At 35.1% G+C, this 19901-nt stretch overlaps 1 protein-coding gene across 3 annotated transcripts; it reads right to left on the reverse strand.

The window, feature by feature from the left end:
* Window positions 1–2113: 2113 nt before the first annotated feature.
* LOC21395477 (protein BASIC PENTACYSTEINE4) lies at window positions 2114–6887 on the reverse strand. 3 transcript variants are annotated; one of them, XM_024165129.1, is made up of 4 exons: window positions 6740–6773; window positions 4854–4932; window positions 3582–3662; window positions 2114–3478 (listed from the first exon to the last, which is right to left on the reverse strand). In XM_024165129.1, exons 3-4 carry the CDS (start codon window positions 3648–3650, stop codon window positions 2609–2611), a joined length of 939 nt encoding a protein of 312 aa, XP_024020897.1. In that variant the 5' UTR covers window positions 3651–3662; window positions 4854–4932; window positions 6740–6773; the 3' UTR covers window positions 2114–2608. The 3 variants fall into 3 exon arrangements, with proteins under 3 accessions (XP_024020897.1, XP_024020898.1, XP_010095680.1); XM_024165130.1 differs by lacking the exon at window positions 4854–4932 and having other exon boundaries at window positions 3582–3665; window positions 6740–6887; XM_010097378.2 differs by lacking the exon at window positions 4854–4932 and having other exon boundaries at window positions 6740–6812.
* Window positions 6888–19901: the final 13014 nt, after the last annotated feature.

Here is a 19901-nt window from a genome sequence, read left to right on the forward strand (position 1 = left end):
TTTAATTAAAGTTCAGAATCTTTAATTAAAACATTATTAATACATGTCATTCCCATTTAGAATGAAACGGTGTTATCCGCACTGTTAATATGATGAGATATTGAATGAGTGTATTTCACATAATGAGATTATGTGGAACAAGGACACAGACACAATATGAATTTTTAATAATTTCCGTTAAGTATAGAAATTCTAATTGAGTCTACCGATGGTCATATATAGGATGGTCTTAATCCTGAGTTCTTAACAGACTCCTATTTATGGATTTGTGTCTTTTGATTTACTCGGTACGGATTCTGTGATCCTGAATCCTATTCCTTGTATTTTAGAGACATGATGAAGTAGGTAGCCGGGAATGTTATTACACGAGATGGAATCCATTCCTTCTTGAGAAAGAAGTAGATAAATAATTCTCTTGAGGGTTGATTCGGTACTTGGACCAGTAGGAGCTCTGATTCATGAATGTGTTTTATGAATCACTATCCATTAGAGAATCAATAGTACTCCAGGATAAAGATTTAATTAGAGAAGTTAACGGATTTTATCTAGCTCTAATTATGAATTATTTATGGAGGATCGATCTATATGCAATGACTATATCATGCACTCTAAGGATATTTGTCTCATTTTCCCGTAATCCATATAACAAATGTAGTGTTAGTAATGACTAGTGAGGTATCTTAAAATAAGTTGAGTTCAACTCTGAACTCCCATTAAAATTTTTTTTGGACTTTACATTTCCAACAAACAAAACTTGCAAGTTTTTGAGGTGAGATATTTTGGAACAAAAAAAATCCTACGAATAATACACAATTTTAAACCGTTAGGTTACATAATATGACACTTAAGTAAATTTAATGAAAATATGGTGTCTTACTGAGTTTTTTCTTTCTTTTCTTATCATAAAATTTCCCAAAACATATAGGCAAAAAAAAAAAAAAAAAAAAAAACCTTTTCCGATACGTTAACATACTAATTGGTTAAATTTTCTGTCCGTCAGATCTGCATAAAATCACTTAAAAGTCAAAAAATACACAAATCAAACAGTTAAAAAAATTTGATCTACCAGTACGCCAGACGGACTAAAAATCTTCAAAAAGAAAAAAGGTAGAAAAAGTATTTCAAAAGAACTACAAAAGAAGAGAAATAACAACACATGTTACGTACTCATTCAGTCATAAGTCAATAATAACCCTATGATAGTATGATTAGTACTCTTGCAACAACTACTTACTCGCTGTGCCTATAAATGGCCAAGATGAATTTCGTTTCAAAATTGGATTATCACCAACACTAATAACTAATTGTTATGCTCTGAAGCTCTTTGGTCAGTTGACATGGATGATCATCGTCAATAGAAACTTGATAATCAGCTGTGCAATACCTTAAGTTCGACGTGAGAGTGTGTGACTTTCTCTTGTAAGCTTCCTAACAATAGCGACTGAAAAAATACGTAATAATTTTATATTGAGACAAACTTCTATAAATCTTACATGTCCTTGTTTATCTATATTCTTTTGCAATTTTGTTTCTCTTAGGGAGGACTCAGTTTGATTACAATGGTTGTGATTTTATGATACAAAATTAACAAGGACATTTTCCATTTAGAAATTTTTTAAAGTGTAAAATGTGATTTATTAAACACAAAGAATAAGGCACCATTTTTGAAAATATAGGCCGTGTTTGGTTCATGAGTTCTGGAGTTGAAAATGACTTTTGGATGTGTATTTAGCTGAGTTTGTTTCGATGTTTAAACCAATCAAAATGCCAGTTTAAATTACAGTTTTAACCACATATGTTTAAAATTCTCAGTTAAAACCAATAGTGGAACCTATCATTTCATAAAACACAAGGGAAGTTTGTCTTTTATCCCAAAAAGTGTCAGGTCGAACTAACTTTGTTTTATAGGAAGTTAGTTTCTTCTCGGATAATAAACTTATCTAAAGTTCTCTGAAAAGTTCAAAGACACGGACAGACGAGGGGCAGATGATTTTTTTTATTTATTTTTTATTTTTTTAATCTTGTTATAAGTAGATGAAATTCAAATTTTTTGATAATTTTAGTAAAATAGTAGTACTCCACTAGCTTTGGTCCAAAGTATATAACAACAAACTGCTACAATCATTAAGCTTCATTAATCAAATGGTAATGCAACCATTTAAACCTTAAAGGTCTTAAACAAGTCACAATCGGTGCCTCCCATGCCCACCACTGAAAGCCCTGCTAGCTATAAGCAGAAAGCAGCCTTCAGTCTGAAGATCTATCCCCTGCTTTCTGAAAAATCTGACAATTCTGTCCAAAGGATTACATGTGACTTTAACTTGCAATGGGGAATAAAAGAGTCAACTATACTACTATGTCTACAACTGTTATACTTTACACTAATCACTCTCAATGGCATAGAAATCCTGGATTTAATCATAAAGTAATCTATGCCAAACAAAGGTGCACCATTCCACCCTTTTATCGAGAAGCTCCTCTTTTGATCTGATTCAGTTGATCGAGCCACATTTGCGAATGGAAGAAATTAGTTGAAATTTAAGCGGCATCACAAGAGAAGATTGTGGCGCTCAAATTGAACGATATACTCCGAGGTCATTTTCTCAAGCTACTTGATTGTGATATAGCGATTTGTCCCATGTTTGGCCCAGTATTCCCTTAGATCTAGTGGTATTGATAGATCGTGGCCTTGTGCTGCTAACCGACTGAGCAATCTTGTGAAAACACCACCACTCATCTTGCGCCCACCCATTCTTGCGTGCCGCTTATTTGGTATTTGAGGAAGTGGGTACATTGACATATTGGTTGTGCAACATGATGACTGCCATCCGCCACTCCCCCATTTGTAGCACTGCCGGTGAACTCCAGTGCACGAGCAAACTGGCACTGGCATGGAAGACTCGTCGAAAGTGATGAGGTTCAAGCCCACATCCTGACTATCCCACTCTGTTCTATACTTTATACCATCAGAAGAAGCCCGCCTGTTCAAATCCTCCGCTACTTTCTTCCGTGGAGGCTTTGGCTCCTTGGATGACATAGCCTTGTTCTCCTTCGTTCGCTTTGCCTGACCTGACTTAATAGCTTCGGAGGATATAACTGTAATAGGGAAGGCATCAGTTATTTGCATTTCTTTTGAGCTATAAGTAGCTTCAGTCATGTTAGCCAGATGATTTGAAGGGTGATGTATGCGCTTCACTCCACGCTGAACTCCACTCACCGGCATGTTCATGGAATTATTTCTAATCTGAAGGGCTGCAATGGCATTGTCTCTTTCCATTAGGGCTGAATCCCGCTGAGCGAGTGCTTGATCTCGCTGCCGGAGGGCCTCATCCCTCTCAGCTAATGCTTCATTCTTTTCAGACAATGCTACATTCCTTTCTCGTATGGCAGCATCCCTCTCAGCAATTATGGACATGATCTTCTTATTCATGACTAATGCATTTGGTTCCTTCACTTGATGTTGGGTCATCATGTTCCACTGCACATTTCATTTCTATTCCATTAAAAGGGATCAAGAATTGCATACTAAAGATCAAAATGAAATATAACAACTAATGTTTCTGGAAATGCATTCTAATTACCGGAGAGTGTGCGCCTCTGTAATATTCTACTTTATGTCTTCCAGTTTCGTGTTGCCTACTATCGTCCATCTCACATCCAAGCTGCTAGCAGGAAATGCCAAAATCAGTTTCCAGCCCCTCATAGGTATATGTTTATATTTTATAATCATAGGTATATCTGAATGACAGAATGGAATAAAAGCTAAAATAAGTTGGATTTTAACAAAACCAAGCGAGTAATAAGGCTAACCATGTATCCATTAGTTTGTCAAACGAATTTTAAAATCAAAAGACACGGCTCCAGCAAACCATAAATGGTGAAAGGTCTAATCTTTCAGCTATAGGATGTTACGATGTTTCGTGTGTGATCTTGCCATAAAGAAGCAAATAGTTGGCATAACGAGTAAAAATGGTACTCAGTCGCACATAACAATTGGAAAAATGTGAAGTTCTAAAAAGCAATTACAACCCGAGATAAAGAACAAAGAATTTTCTGTCCGTTGCGCCTCTCTTATGAGTGATGGGGTATCCACGTAGAAGCAAAACACTTCGAGTGGCTAGGCACAAGATTAGGTAAGAAAGAAAATCAATTACAAAGAAAATACCAAAAATTGAAAAGATAAATACAACAGATAATCAAACACTCAAATATCAAGAGTTGCTTTATTGACATTACTTTAACAGTTTTTTTTTTTTTTTTTTTTTTTTTTTTTTTTTTCTTTTTCTCCTTCTTTTTCTTTCTCTCCGTCATCATTAGTTTAACAGCTTAGTTCACAAAGGAAGCAATAGAAAAAAAGAGTGAGAAGCTGCCTAGTGCTAGTAGCATGGCCATCGCTAGAAAGAATGAAAGCAACAATAAAACTCAATCTACTGTAGTTTTACCATTCTTCTGGTAGAAAGAATGAAAGCAACAGTAAAACACAATCTACCGTAGTTTTACCATTCTTTTGGTCCTTTTGTGCTTTCTAATTCTCTTATTACTACAGTTTGGTTTTCAATGAGTTTTGTTGTGTATTATTTAAAAAAATAAAAAGAAATATGATGAGTGCTTAATATAGCACAGAAGATGTTTTAGACACAATATGTGGAAGTACAAGCATTACTTATGGACACGAGAACCTAGTCTATCGTTGATATCAGTGTGTGATAAGGGTTGAGATGTTTGTAATTTTAAACACGAAAAGGAGAAGTACTTTTTCATTATGAACTCTCAAGAGATACAATTACTACATATCATACATAAAAATAGAAGATAGACGTTAAACATATCATGTCCCAGGGACACTATTTTACCTAAGGTTCAAAAGAAGACTGATAGAATATTTCAACTATTACTTATGTCCTTGCCTTCCTAGCTCCAATTGTCATATTCCTGGATAGTTCACCATGCCTAGAGTTTGAGAAAGGATATAAAAAAAAAAAATAATAAAAAATTACTAATTACACACAAAAAATGTCAATCTACTTAACATTCTTAAAACTTAATGCCACCCCTTTATCTTAAAGCAGCAGTTGCAGTACATACATGCACACACGACACACAAATGTTTGTATGTACCAAACCTATTTAGGCCGTTTGTCTCACGGGTATTGAACATAATGTTTGAACAAAAATCAATTTTTTGTGCGAAAAACTCTGTAGCAAAAAGGTTTAAACTGTGTTCAAATCCGTGTGACAAACTACAGCACTGTGTCCAAGAAAAAGTTTAGCTACCATCACTCCAATAAGATAACTTTTAGTAAACCACTATCTATCTCTTCAGGAACCATATGACAAAATCCTCAAGCAACCAACAGTAAATGAAGTTATGATAATGAGTTTAGTTAAAATGTACGCTAATAATGATTAATTAACTACTTGACTCCAAAAAACCTTCATATGATTTTTAGACATAAAAAAACACAGAGCTGAAGAAAGCTTCAGTTGATTGCTAAGTGCAACAATCAACACTCTCTGCAAGCCCAAAACCAAGCATACTAAAAAAAAACAGTGGAACAATAGAAACGCCAAAATAAATTTCAAGCAAAAAATTAAAAAAAAAAAAAAAAAAAAAAAAAAAAAAAAAAAAAAACAAAGTAAATTAAAGCAAAATGAAGTAGTAGTGGATGTGCAAAATCGCATAATTAAATAACTACTCAGTATCATTAGTTTTCATCCAGTACATCTGTAATGGAGCTTCCAACCGGTTATTAGGGTTCCAAGCCATCATCTAAACACCAGAACTAATTACCGAAGTGCTGCACTCTAAAAAACTCAAGTATCATTTAAATTCTTCCATGAAGACAAAAACTCTCATATTTAGCTCTTATGACTATGAAAGAGATTTCAAAAAAAAAAAAAAAAGAAATCAAAGTAACTAGTCACTACTACTACACACATTAACTATCATCATTCCTGCGAAAAATAAATCAAGATCTCACTCGCAAGTACGACCCTGCAGCCAAACACCCCACCATGTTCAATTTTCTTTCTTTCTTTCTCCCAACCTAAAGCTGTCAAAAACAGCCAAAACGTTTGTCTAAGACCTGAATCATACTGCCCTTAAAAAAAAAAAAAAAGAAAAAAAAAAGATGACAGTCTCGGGTCAACATACATGAAAGCTTACACAAAATACCAACATTTCACTAGAAAATGTCCAAGTACTCCTCCAGAATAATGTGGTGGGCTTTTACCTATTCCAATTAACAGCAATTATGACAATAATATCAATAAGGAGGAAAATTCTACACTTTACTCTAGCTCTATCTGCAACACAAGCACTTTGCCTTTCTTTTAAGCAAATGCAAAACAAATTGCCCAAACATAAACGGAAATGCATGGAACTCTAGTTCAATCTTAGCTAAAATCGCAAAAACTAAGCATTTTCATGAACAAACTATTGAAATTTGACATGCATTAGGAGCTGAATATTATAGATAATACAGAAGCCGAAGAAAAAACACTCAATCCAAACAAGCAGAGACTGAATGTAAGCAAAATCAGAGCAGGGCAGCTTAATTCTTCAGTACAAAACCAAGAAATTTCGCGAAATATGGAAGTTTCATGCGAAAGATATTCAAAATATGCCATCAAAACCATGATCGAATCAGACAACGCTTAAACTTTGCAAAGTATATATTAGGTTTTTTTAGCACAAGTAAGGGAAAAAAAAAAAAGAATAGGAAAACTTAGAACATACACCTAAGGAGAGAGATTGAGGAATGAGATTGTACGGAAAGGCTCGGAGAATATTGAAGAATAGGAAAAGAGTCGGATCGAATGAAAGTTGCGAGGAAAATTTTCCCAAGAAACAAACAGTCCCTAGAAAGGGAGAGGTACGGGCGGGTAGTGGATGTGTGCTGTGTCATGTCAATGCGTGCGCTCCAATTATACGGCGTCGTTTATGGCAAAGTACAAAACGACAGGCCATTGTCGTTTTCTGAGTAATGTCGTTTTCTATCAATGTTCCAATGTGGCAAAGTCCTAATTCCTACGAACTTATTTGTTGAAAGTAAGCAAAATCATTTGGGAATTTTGGCCCTTTTATTTCCAAATTTTTAATGTATCAATAACTCGTCTTTCAAAATGTTTTACCTTAATACACTACCTTTTACGTTAAATGAATAAATCGATGAAGGATTCCAAAATTTAAAGTTAAAGCCCTCATATATATATATATATATATATATATATATATATAACATGATGTGCTTGGTCCTTTCATTAAAAAAAAATATGATGCGCTTGGCCGTTATCTAAAATTTTAATCTATATCTTAAAACCAAACCAGCTCATATGATGTATGCAAGAAATTTACATCAAAGTATTCATCGACATTAATTTGAGGACGCTTTGCAATAATTTATTAATTTAAGCGTAATTTATTATTATTATTTTTTGGGTAGAAAGAGTAATTTATGGGTTACTTCAACATATTTTTTTAACTCAATTAAAAATTTCTATTCTTTTCTATTGAGGAATTGTCTATTATAACAATTACCAAAAAAGTATTTCATTAATAATATTGGTCTCAATTTTCTTTTTTGTAATTGCCACACCGTTAATAACTTTTGATAACTATTGTGATTAGTAATACTCAGGCCTCGTTCATTTCACCGATTCGAGTTTTCAGTTGTAAGTTTATACAGTAAAAAACTCTTAGAAAATGTCACATCTAATTTTTTTTTACTATAGTGAAAAGTTATAAGAAAATGTCACATCTCAGCTCGAATTAAAAATTCGAATCCACAAAGTGAACGAGGCCTTAAATGATAAGGGCTTATGACAAATTACAATAAACATTCAGGTGTAAGTGGGATTAAAAAAATGATAAAAACCAGCATTTCATCCCCTAGGATTGTTCATCTGTTTTGTCAATGTTTCCATCGGTTAGTGACTAAAACTGACTTGTTGGTTTCAACAAAAAAAAAAAAAAAAAAAAGAGAAAGCCTATGCCAAACTGAACAAAAGGTAAATCAACTGAATGCTTACCACAATCAGTTGGTTATGTTCGATCTGTTCCGATTAGTTTTTAGTCAATTGGACCTAGTAAACAAACAAGTTACAAGGAAACAAGACACTTTTTTTTTCCCTTCCTAATACAATACAGAATTGAACCTCAAAACCCCATCTCACTCAAATCTTCCAGTGCCATTAGAAAACCGGTCTCAGGCATAAGAAGATAATTTTTGATCTTTTTGTATTTTTAGATAATGTAAGGACTAAATGAAATGAGTCTTTAGTTCACCTCATCTATATATTATTAGTATCTTTTTTAATATAAATAATTTCAAAAATAAAGTGGCCAATTTAGGCTCCGTTCATTTCGTCAATTCGAGTTTAGAATTTGAGTTTTGCTACACTAAAAAGCTCTCAGAAACAGTCACATCTAACTTTTTTGTTACAGTAAAAAGCTCTCACATAAAATCACATCTCAACTCGAATTACAAACTCAAATCAGCGAAGTGAACAGGCCCAATTTACTTTTGTACCGACCACTAAACGCCCATAAACGGACAACTAAACCATCAAAAGTTGGGCGGTTCGATTAAGCGACTCCAACTCTTCAGTGTCGATGTGACGTGGCATCTTCAAATTATTTTGTTTAATCCCATCGGTTATGCACCATCCTGCAAGTTTTTTCAACAATCCCACTATTTATAAAAACATTTCTTTTAAGTGCCCTTGATAAATTAGGCCTTTGGACACAAATGAATGAACTACCAAAAAGCCTGACTAGGAAAATTATATTTACACACATAAAATTCATGAATACCCCCCTCATTAAATTATCATATTTAATATTATAATTTTATCTCTTAATAGAACTACAATAAAGCCATATTGGAACACACCCACATTTTTTATTTATGAGAGAATACACCCACATTGTACATATGTTTTTTTTAAAATAAAATTACACTGCTTTCCTTAAAAAAAAAAAATATATATATATATATATCATAATTCAAGGTAAAGAATCTACAAGGGAAACATTGTTGTACAAATAAAAATACCCCCAACTCTAATTTCTTATGAACCCTAAGTTTACCTCCATAAAATTCACTCCCAATAAAAATACCCCCAACTCTTTCTAGTTTCTCATCTAGTCTTGCATGCAGATTAAGTTTATTGTTGAGGTTTCTTGGGTTTGTGATGTATTTAGAGCATACCCATATATTAATTTGGTTATTTTTTGTGCTTTACAATTACTGGTTATGTAGAATGACAAGTTGAGGATCTTGAGATCAATTTTTCGCTTATCGAAGTTGAGATCATTTACTGAGCAAAGTTTTTGTTTTTTTTTCTTTTTCCCTCAGAAAAGTTTGTTTTTAATTAGTTTTGTCTGTTTTACAAAGTTATTTTTTTAATTAGAATAATCTGTTTCCCAAAACTTTTATTTTTATAGAATAGATCAAAATAAAATAAGAGTGAGGAATAATAAGATTAAATTTAGTATTATATAAAATATGTTTATATAATGATAGGTTTTTTAGATCTTTATAAAGAAAATATTAATTATTCGGGATATTTATAATTTTTAGAGTGCAAATATAACTATGAGCCTATGACTATCAGAAGCTCCCATCATTTTTTCATAAAAGACTCCCACCAAATAGATCTCATTAATGCAAGGTCAAGCCCTGTGCATAACAGTGCACAGCCCACGTCCATCCCTGGAGCACGGCAACCCTCGCCCGTCGTGGTGCTCATTAATGCATCAATCTCGATGACAATTTTCATTTCTCAACCCTTTCAAAAATAAGCACTCCACTCATAAAAATTAACGTCTCATTTTTATTTTTCACATTTAAAAAAAAAAAAAAGTTTTTAAAACGGCGTTTAGTGCAATAAAGATAAAATATAAAAATAAAAATGATTTTTTAATTTAGTGTAAAATGAGAGATAAATAAAAAATAACTTTTAGTCTTTTTTATTTTTTATTTTTTTTTCTCATCTCTCGAGCAGAGAGAGAGAAATAAAGACATTAATAGTTTTTTTATACTGAAAATAATCTCTTGATAAAACTACTAAATGCATTTTTAAAAATGATTTCTGTTTGAGATTGAAAACATTTTCATTTTTATTTTCATACAAAAAATAAAATCATTTTAGAACGAGCTCCAAACGTGCCCAACACCTCATTCAAAAATGGCTTTAGTTTTACATTTTTTCTTTTGGTTTTTTGATGGTTTCTTTTTTCTTTCTTTTTTTCCCTCCTTTTTTATTATTGTTTTCGAATTATTATTATTGTCAATTCCTATCTATAAGTATTGTGTTATTTTAATCTTAACAAATTAATCTCTAAACTTTTACAAGTAAAATCAGACTCAATCATACGATAACTGAAATTTTTACAAAAATAGTTACATTGTAATTATTCTTTTCCCTATAGTTCAAAACTTTAGAACGTTTTGCATTAAGGCAACTATTTTTATACAAATTTCAGTTACTACATAAATGAACATGATTATAAATTTCTAAAGTCGTATGCCAATTTTAGTATCATAAATTAAAACTGCCAAAAATTAAAATTTTGAGAGTAATTTGTCAAAACTAAACGTTGAAAGAGAAAAATGAAACAATAAATCATTTAAGGATCAATAGTGCTTGTGACGCTTTTATTTTTGGGCAATTTACACAAACATCCTCTAGTTTTATCAAAATAACATAGACACTCCTTTGAGCGAAACTAATTACGTCAATATCCATTTTCCTGAACTCTATTAAATTTTAACAAAAAATGTTAAAAATACTCTTTTAGTGTCAGTCATGGATCCACAAATATTAAATTTTAATTTTTCATCCAATCTTATTCATTAAAAAAAAGGCCCTATCATTTAGAACCCACCCACCTATAGTAAGGCAGCATAAAAAATCTGCCAACTTGTCCCGCCTTTCACACTTGCCCGCCAAAATTGTGTCACGTCACCAACCCGCCAACACGCCCGCCCACAGACTTGTGCGGGTGGTTTGCGATTTTGCTGTTTCAAGGGCGGATTCAACCCGACCCGCCTGCCACTTTTTTATTTTTTAAGATTTGAGCATTAGGCATGAAGCATGAATGTTAGATAAAGTTAGGTTTGTATATTCAGGTATTATTAATTTTATTTATTAGCTTTCATCGAGTAAATAATTATCCTTATGTATAAGTATAGCCATGAACTATACTAGGGTAAGATCTAAACATAGTATTAAATATTAAATATTAGGTTAAGATCTAAACCTAATATTTTTTGTTTCATATTTAGACTTAGGGATATTAAATATTAGGTTAAGATCTAAGTATTTATGTTGTTGATTTTTTTCTCTCCTTTTTAACAAGTAAAATGAAAAATAAATGATGTTTGATAATTATATTGTAGTTACTAGTTGTTGATACCTGAATTTGTACCTGGCCCGTTGAGGGTCCATGGCCAACTCTTTATGCTTCGCGACGTAATAGGGCACGTTTCGTGGGCTCAAGCCACGCTCGGGAAGCTCCCATAGGCTGTGGTTTGGTGGGGGCATGAGCGATTACGTATACCCATTTGTCCTTAATTTGACCCAATTTGAAACCCGCTTGGGGGGTTTTTCAGAATTAGTCAAATTAAGCATGAATGGGTGATGGAGGATTCATCCCATGAAAGCCTCCCTCTTGTCATTGGAAGCTCAAAATCCTTTATTTCAACCTTTGAAAGGCCCAAAACCCAAGCCTGATCCTTCAAAAATTTTATCCAAATCAGCGGCCTGAGAAATCCATTAGTTTTGGCTCATTCAGGGACTTTTCTTGCGATTAGACATGCCTCTCGGAGCACTCCCTATGTCAAGCATGCTTTCTTAGATTTTCTCCATATCAGCTGTCCATTCGAAGCACTCGTGCGCATTCGGAGCAACCGGGTGTCATAGCAATCTGTTCTCAGAGCAAGTACGATGGTTGCTTGGTCATTCTCGTACAAACAACCTCCGACAAAGGTCTGACGCGCGATAACGCCCCAAAGAGGAACATCTTCGGAGCACTTGGTTGAGTGGTCGGTGCGAAAATAACACTTATTTTCTACTCGCAAGTGCACAAAGTCGACAAGTAATAAAGTAGTGAGTGAGTGTCGTGTCCCACGAGGATTGTGTTCCTAAAATCTAGCTAAGTATCGCAACTAGAATAATTCAGTTTTATCTAGACAAGTCCAATCATGAGAATGAGATCAATCAAAACAAAAATAAAATGCTAAACTAATTAGATGGGCAAATTAAACAATGGAAGAAACTTTTGGGATCGAAGGGGGCTCTAATGATAAGGTAACTAGGGTCCTTGATTTCACCTTGTCTAATTATTCTAATACTTTTTAATGCTATTGATTTCCCTTAAGCCAAGCATTAATCATAAATTTCCTAAAATAATCCAACACCCTCTCTCGAGTGCCAAGTCAAATATATGCAAAACCACCTAATTAATATCCCTATTAATTAAGTTAATTGTGCATTCATTAAGCTTTAATTCATTTGTGATTACCTAGCTCATATTCATCTCTCGATTCCAATACTCACTAGGCTGTGTCCAACAAATCCCAACATGTGCAAGTGACTCTCTCAAGCCTAAATCCACATATCTAAATCTTCTAATCAATCTTTCAATTTATTAAAGCATTAAGCAAAGAAGAGCACAAATGTTTGGGCATGAAAAACATCAAATAGCATCAAATATTCATAGCATAATCGTAGCAAGGTTACATCAAGTCCCCTAGCATAAAAATCTAGCAACCCATCAATGTAAACTCAAATATATTCAAGATTAAACAAATATGAAAATACATGATAAATCCACAAAAATAAAGAAAATACTAGGTTTTAGAACAAGAGAAAGGAAGAGGAAGAAAAATAAAACTCAGTGTAGTCCAGCTTCCAATCTCCAAGAGCTTCCTCTGATTCCCCAGAAAAACTAGGGTTTTTCTCCTCTCTGTCTGCTGCCCGAAAAACTAGGGTTTTTCCTTTTTCTATGTTGTCTCCAAAGGCGCACCTTTGCATCGGGTTCTTCTTGATGTTTTCTTGATTTTCATCTCCTTTTTCTTCCAAGTGATCCAATTTTTCTTTGTTTACCTGAATCACTCACAAACATATTAAAACAACCCAAAAACTTTCAAGATATTGCAAATTATCCAATTTCAGGATATTAAATGAGTGAGTTAAAACTCACTTATCAAATACCCCCAAACTTGAACAATTGCTTGACCTCAAGCAAAACAAAAAAAAAAAAATTAAAGGGAGGAAAGAAAACAACGAGAAAGGTGAATCAAAAACTATGCATGAGCCAAGTTTCAAATTGATAGCCAAGAACATTTATCCCAAAGGTTAAAAGTACCAAAGCTCGAAGGAAATGCCTAACACCAAAGTTGTCTAGAATTTCAACTCCCAAGCTAGTAGTGATTCAAACAAGATTCCCTAACTGTGAGTGTGTGCACAACCAAGACTACTTCATCAGTGATAGCACCCGAACAAATTTATGCAATTAGGCGGTAATGTAAAAATCACTCATAAAGTTATAGGTAATTCCATAAGCTCATCTTTCGTGCTACTCTCCACTAATGTAGGTTGAGGTAAAATTGAGGATCATTAGGGCTTCTTAAGGGTTGTAATGCAAGGCTAGGGTGTAAGGTAGATGAGATGGGAAATTTTAGGCTTAAGATCACCCTAGGCATGAAGTGCACCCCATGGATCTTGCATGAATGATTGGAAACTCACACACCAACTCCCACTTTGCTCAATTCTCTATTTACCATCATTCCCACAAAACTTTATTCATGAATAAACTTGAAACACAAAAATAAGAAATTCATAAGAATTTATTTTCTTTTTTTTTCTTTCTTTCTTTCTTTTTTTTTTCTTCTTGTTTTTTTTTTTTTTGAATTCCTAAACCACAAATGAAATGCTCAACACTTTCATGATTACTCTCAACATTATATCTTCAATTTCATGCAATGATGCAAACATGCCCATAAATGATAGGTTAAGTGAAGGAGATTCATGAAATGGCTAGGTTAATTTACGTGGGTAATGAAACAAAACGGGGTCACATAGGCTCAATAGGGGAGACTAGTGGTAAGTTTTCCATAGGTTAGCTATTTATGGCTCAAATGATCCAAGAAAATGCCTAAATCATTTCTCCAACAACACCCCAACTTAGGATTTCACCTCGAGTAGCACTAGGATGAGTTCTAGAACTCCTTTTTGAGATGCAAGAGCCTCCTAAGTCACATAAATGTTCTCTAAATGCTCAAAAGACTAGGTGATCAAGGTTTATCGTGGTCGAAAATGCAAGAAATCAAGAGAGAATTGCAACCAACAAGGAAGTTAAGCACACAAACAATCGATGCTAACAACATTTCCAAAGACCTAAGGACACTTCTTAACACAATTCTATCATTGAGTTCTTTGGCTAACAAAGAGTTACGAGGCAAACACTTTTTTTTGTTTTTTTTTGTTTTTTGTTTTGGACATGTTCATCCGATACCCCCAAACTTGTATACAACATTGTCCTCAATGTTGGAATAAATCAATTTAAGCACAAGGGAGCAAGAATACATACCGGGGAGGCGAGACAATCTCGCCTCCTAATGTTGTTGGTGAAGATGCTAAGGGCATAGTGGCATATACTCGGGTTGTTGCGGGCCTTCCTCTATAAATTACATCTTGAGGCTCATTTATTCCAATGCCGTGGAAGCTCGTCAAAGAGTGGCTTCCGCCTATAGTACGTGTCATACAACACGACATATGGGTCATGATTCTTGACGCCCTCAAGCTTGGTGGGATATGAAATTAATTGGCTCATTCGCTCAATTTGACTTGGCTCAGACTCATAAGCTTGGTAGGCTGGAATTTACAGTGCTAGAGATGGTGGACAAGGTGACGGCCACATTGGATCTTCATAGATGTGTTCTTCTTTGATTTGTGGTGGCATAACAACTTGGATCTCAAAAGGTATAGACTCTTGAACTTCATCTTGTGATTCCTAATCATCGATGAACACTTATTGAGTCTCTCCCTCAATTGAATCATCATCATCAAACAAATCCAAGTTCCTCCTACTTGTACTCGGCTCCTCACGATGGCTTTCATACATGTTGGTGACTTGTGAGTCCCTTATTGCCACCGTCCTTGTCATTGCTTCAATTGGATCATTTGAAGACTCATTCATTCTTAAAAACTCCGCTTGAAGTCGGGCAAGCTCGTCCTGTAGGCTATGAAGGGTCTCCATCCTCTCAAACTTCTCTCTACTAAGCCTTGTCTCCTCTACAAATTGGGCAAGAATCTCTTCAAGGTCTAGAGAAGACTCCACTTGCTGAGGTTGAGTGTCATACCATGGCTCCAAAAAGTTAGAATTCTCTTCCCAACCTCGGTTGTTTGGAGAATTATTCCAACACCAATTGTCATAATCTGCCATGTCTTCCAAAAACCAATACACATCATCTGCTGATAATTGGTAAAGAGAGGTGGTACCATTTCCTCTTTCCACCCAAGTTCGTGTTGCGGCGTTTAACCCATCAAGGAAGTTATGTAGTTGACACTGGAAGTTTTGTAGTTGACACTCTTTTGAGAGACCATGCTTGGGGAGGCCAATGAGCAATTCCTTATATCTATCCCAAGCATTATAAAACGGCTCCAAGTCTCGTTGAGCAAATCTTAATAGGACTAGTCGATGTGACATCTCTAAGTACCTCACAAAAATAAAGCATCACAATATTAGCAACAATCTAAAACACCAATCCCCAAGCAAACAAAAATTTAAAAGAATTTAAAAACAGAAAAATAAAATAAAAATAAAAACGTCAAAATTAAAGTAGGCTACTTCGTCACAATATTAGCCAAGTTTTAACAACAACCAATCCCCGGCAACGGCGCTAAAAACTTGGTCGGTGTGAAAATAACACCTATTTTCTTCTCGCAAGTGCACGAGGTCGACAAGTAATAAAGTTGTGAGTGAGTGTCGTGTCCCACGAGGATTGTGTTCCTAAAATATGGCTAAGTATCGCAACTAGAATAATTCAGTTTTGTCTAGACAAGTCCAATCATGAGAATGAGATCAATCAAAACAAAAATAAAATGCTAAACTAATTAGATGGGCAAATTAAACAATGGAAGAAACTTTTAGGATCGAAGGGGGCTCTAATGATAAGGTAACTAGGGTCCTTGATTTCACCTTGTCTAATTATTCTAATACTTTTTAATGCTATTGATTTCCCTTAAGCCAAGCATTAATAATGAATTTCCTAAAATAATCCAACTCCCTCTCTCGAGTGCCGAGTCAAATATATGCAAAACCACCTAATTAATATCCTTATTAATTAAGTTAATTGTGCATTCATTAAGCTCTAATTCATTTGTGATTACCTAGCTCATATTCATCTCTCGATTCCAATATTCACTAGGCTGTGTTCAACAAATCCCAACATGTGCAAGTGACTCTCTCAAGCCTAAATCCACATATCTAAATCTTCTAATCAATCTTTCAATTTATTAAAGCATTAAGCAAAGAAGAGCACAAATGTTTGGGCATGAAAAACATCAAATAGCATCAAATATTCATAGCATAATCGTAGCAAGGTTACATCAAGTCCCCTAGCATAAAAATCTAGCAACCCATCAATGTAAACTCAAATATATTCAAGATTAAACAAATATGAAAATACATGATAAATCCACAAAAATAAAGAAAATACTAGGTTTGAGAACAAGAGAAGGGGGGAGGAAGAAAAATAAAACTCAGTGTAGTGCAGTTTCCTCCTCCAAGAGTTTCCTCCCTTGATTCTCTAAAAACTAGCGTTTTTCTTTTCCTCTGTCTGCTGCCCAAAAACTCTGTGTCTCCTCCAAACCCTAACTCCCCCTCTTTTTTTCTTTCGGTCCAGCCCAATTCTCTATATCCGAGAAAGAAGTCAAGGAACGGCGCCTAACACGAGTGGGCGCGCGCGGGCGCGCACCTGGAACTCGTGCGCGGGCGTGCGCCTGGAACTCGCGCGCGGTGGGCGCGCGGGCGTGCCTTTGCATCGGGTTCTTCTTGATGTTTTCTTGATTTTCATCTCCTTTTTCTTCCAAGTGATCCAATTTTTCTTTGTTTACCTGAATCACTCACAAACATATTAAAACAACCTAAAAACTTTCAAGATATTGCAAATTATCCAATTTCAGGATATTAAATGAGTGAGTTAAAACTCACTTATCATTGAGTCAAACACTTTTGGAGATTTCACGTTTGAAGTCACTTCATGTCAGCCCAAAATCCGAAACTTGGCCTCGAAGTATTTCCACTTTTAAGATATCATTTTGTCTCATCCGATAAGGTAGCTAGGATTTTGCTCCGAACGAAATTGCTTGTGACTTACTTCATCAAAACGCCGCCGGAGTCAATTTTCAGAAAATTTTTATCCCATTTTCAATGAGTTTCTTTGTCAAAATCAGAAAGCTATCTGATACCTCTCCTCCGAATGGGAATGCTCTGACAGCCCACCGCCGTTTCTTCCATTCTATTTCCATACCATCCCTTTGTCAAACTAAGAAACGCCCGTGATAGCCTTCCTCCAAATGGAAATGAGTGTTCAGACATCCGTCAGAGTAGTTGTCAAGCACTCCTATTTACTCCTATAAATACCCTTTCATCTTCTTCATTTCAACACCAACACACCTGCACATCAGAAAACACATCAGAGTGCTGAAACTCTCTTTTTGAGTGCTTTCTTCAATTTTTTTGCTACAAAGACTTGGAGTCTTCTTCAAGTTCTTGAGGAACCTCATAGTTTCTAAGTATTGATCTCCTTAGAAACTCCTCAAGAGCACTTTTCAATCCTATTTCAATACCACCTAAGAGTGTTCTGAGAGTTATTTTCATACTTTCCCGAGAGTATTCAAGCCTCTAACCTTGGAGTCACTCTTGTCTACCGTCAAAGGGAGTGCTTTAAACGGGCTCCATGCTCTCAGAACAACTTGCATCAGACTCCTCTGTATCACTCTTTTCTCCATCAACCAGTAAAGTTACATACTCAAAGCCTCCAAAGCAGCTCGCAAACTACTTTTGGAGCCATTCTCCATCAAAAAGCCTTATTCACCTCTTGAGTCACTCATCCATCAACTATGTAATCACTCCTCCCACCATTATTCATTCGCGAAGTTCTTTATTATTATTTTTTAGATTTTTTAACATTTTTTTGCAGGAGTATTTTCATGATTTTGGCAAGAAAGAGGACCCTAGAACACGTGTTCTTCAACTTAATTTGGGCCTAAGCGAACCACACCACCGTCAGAAGTCTTACCATCATTGTCTACTTCGAAGGCTCGTTAAGTACTTTAGCCATGTCGAAATCGCCACCAATGAGTCAAATACTTACACGTGCACGCCCTCGCCACGCCATACCTTTCGGATCTACCAGACCCCAACACTAGTTATTGAAGTTTTAATGATTAATAAGTACAAAAAAAGAAAAAAAGTTAACCCTTTACTCTTATTAAATATTAGTTGCTTACGTAAAAAAATACTAGAAAAATTGGATTAACATACTATAAAAATATGTAAGGATAAAAATCATCTATGAGATTGAGTGTCAACAACTATACCGTGTGTAATCTAATGTATTGCTTGATGAATTGATGTTTCTTTTTTTTTTTAATAAGAATTACGAAATATGAAAGGATTGTATAACTCTTTATTCATATTAGCCACTTTAAAAAGATAAGAAAAAATATTAACTTTTTTTAAAAAAAAAAACCCAAAAGGTGTTTTTAATTCTTCTTTTTTTTGCACCTTTTTATGATATTTTTTTTAAAAAAAAAAGCCCATTGGGCTTGTTTAGGCCCAAACCGCCACAACTCGTCCGCACTTGTGCGCAAACCTCCCGCCCTTCCACGACTGTTAGCAGTTTCACCTACTCACAACCTAGAGGTGTTAAACGTACCGTGCCGGGCTGACACGTCACGCTTGACACCAGGCCCATTAAGGGCCTGGATGGGCCTGGGCCGTGCTAGGCACGGCCCTGCACAGTGCAGGGCTGTGCCTAGGCCGGGCCTGAGAAGAAAAACTCAGGCCCAGTCCAGGCCCTGGTCCATAAGGGCCTGGGCCCAGGCCCTTCACGGGTCGGCCCCGACCCTTGTATTTTTTTAATTTTAATTTAAAAAAATATATTATATGTCCCAAAAGATGTGATTTTATTGAATTGACGTAATAGGAGTACACATAAATGACTGTCTCGTTAAAAACCTTGCTAAGTAAAACCCGTGGGGAGATCGGGACAAAACCTTAGTGAAGGAAAAAAGAGTGCAGTAGCTAGGAATAATAAATTACAAACCTAAGTGCTTCCAGAAGATTCTGTTATTTCTAAGTTAGAAAAATATTCTTGCATCGAATTATCTGTGTATTGTTGTTTTCGTCTTCTGGCATCTTCCCAGTCTTTAACGCACATTAGTCCCTCCAAGATATTTGGATGCATTCTGCTTCTCTTCTCGTCAAGAATTCGATTGATTACGCTAAAAGCTTGCTCCGATGCTACCGTTGACACTGGAGTTGTCAGAATCTTACGAGCTATTATGGACAGTGTTGGAAAATGATCGGTCTTACTCCTCCACCACTGTAAGATGTCTAGTCTGTCGTCATCGATTACAAAATTTGTATCAAAATATTTGACTAGTTCCGTAGACGCTTGTGTTGAGGATGATCCTGTCGTTTTCTCTTTCTTCTTTAAGAAACTCAATGACGATCCTTTAGGCTCCGAACTGGTAGTTGACGACGAAGTTCCCTGTTCTTTTTTACCTGTGTTGTATTTTGCTTCATACAAACTAAAAATCTTTTCTAACATTTTCTTAGCGTCAGTAATACTTAGTTGCATATCTATTTCTAAATTCTCTAC

Source organism: Morus notabilis, unplaced genomic scaffold (genome assembly GCF_000414095.1).
Source record: "Morus notabilis unplaced genomic scaffold, ASM41409v2 Scaffold83, whole genome shotgun sequence".
In the NCBI taxonomy this organism is placed as follows: domain Eukaryota; kingdom Viridiplantae; phylum Streptophyta; class Magnoliopsida; order Rosales; family Moraceae; genus Morus; species Morus notabilis.

Coding starts and splice junctions, on each gene's coding strand:
- LOC21395477 (XM_024165130.1), bottom strand. CDS start 3,650: ATGGACGATAGTAGGCAACACGAAACTGGAAGACATAAAGTAGAATAT. Junction 3,479..3,581: donor ACAGAGGCGCACACTCTCCG/GTAATTAGAATG, acceptor TGAAATGTGCAG/TGGAACATGATGACCCAACA.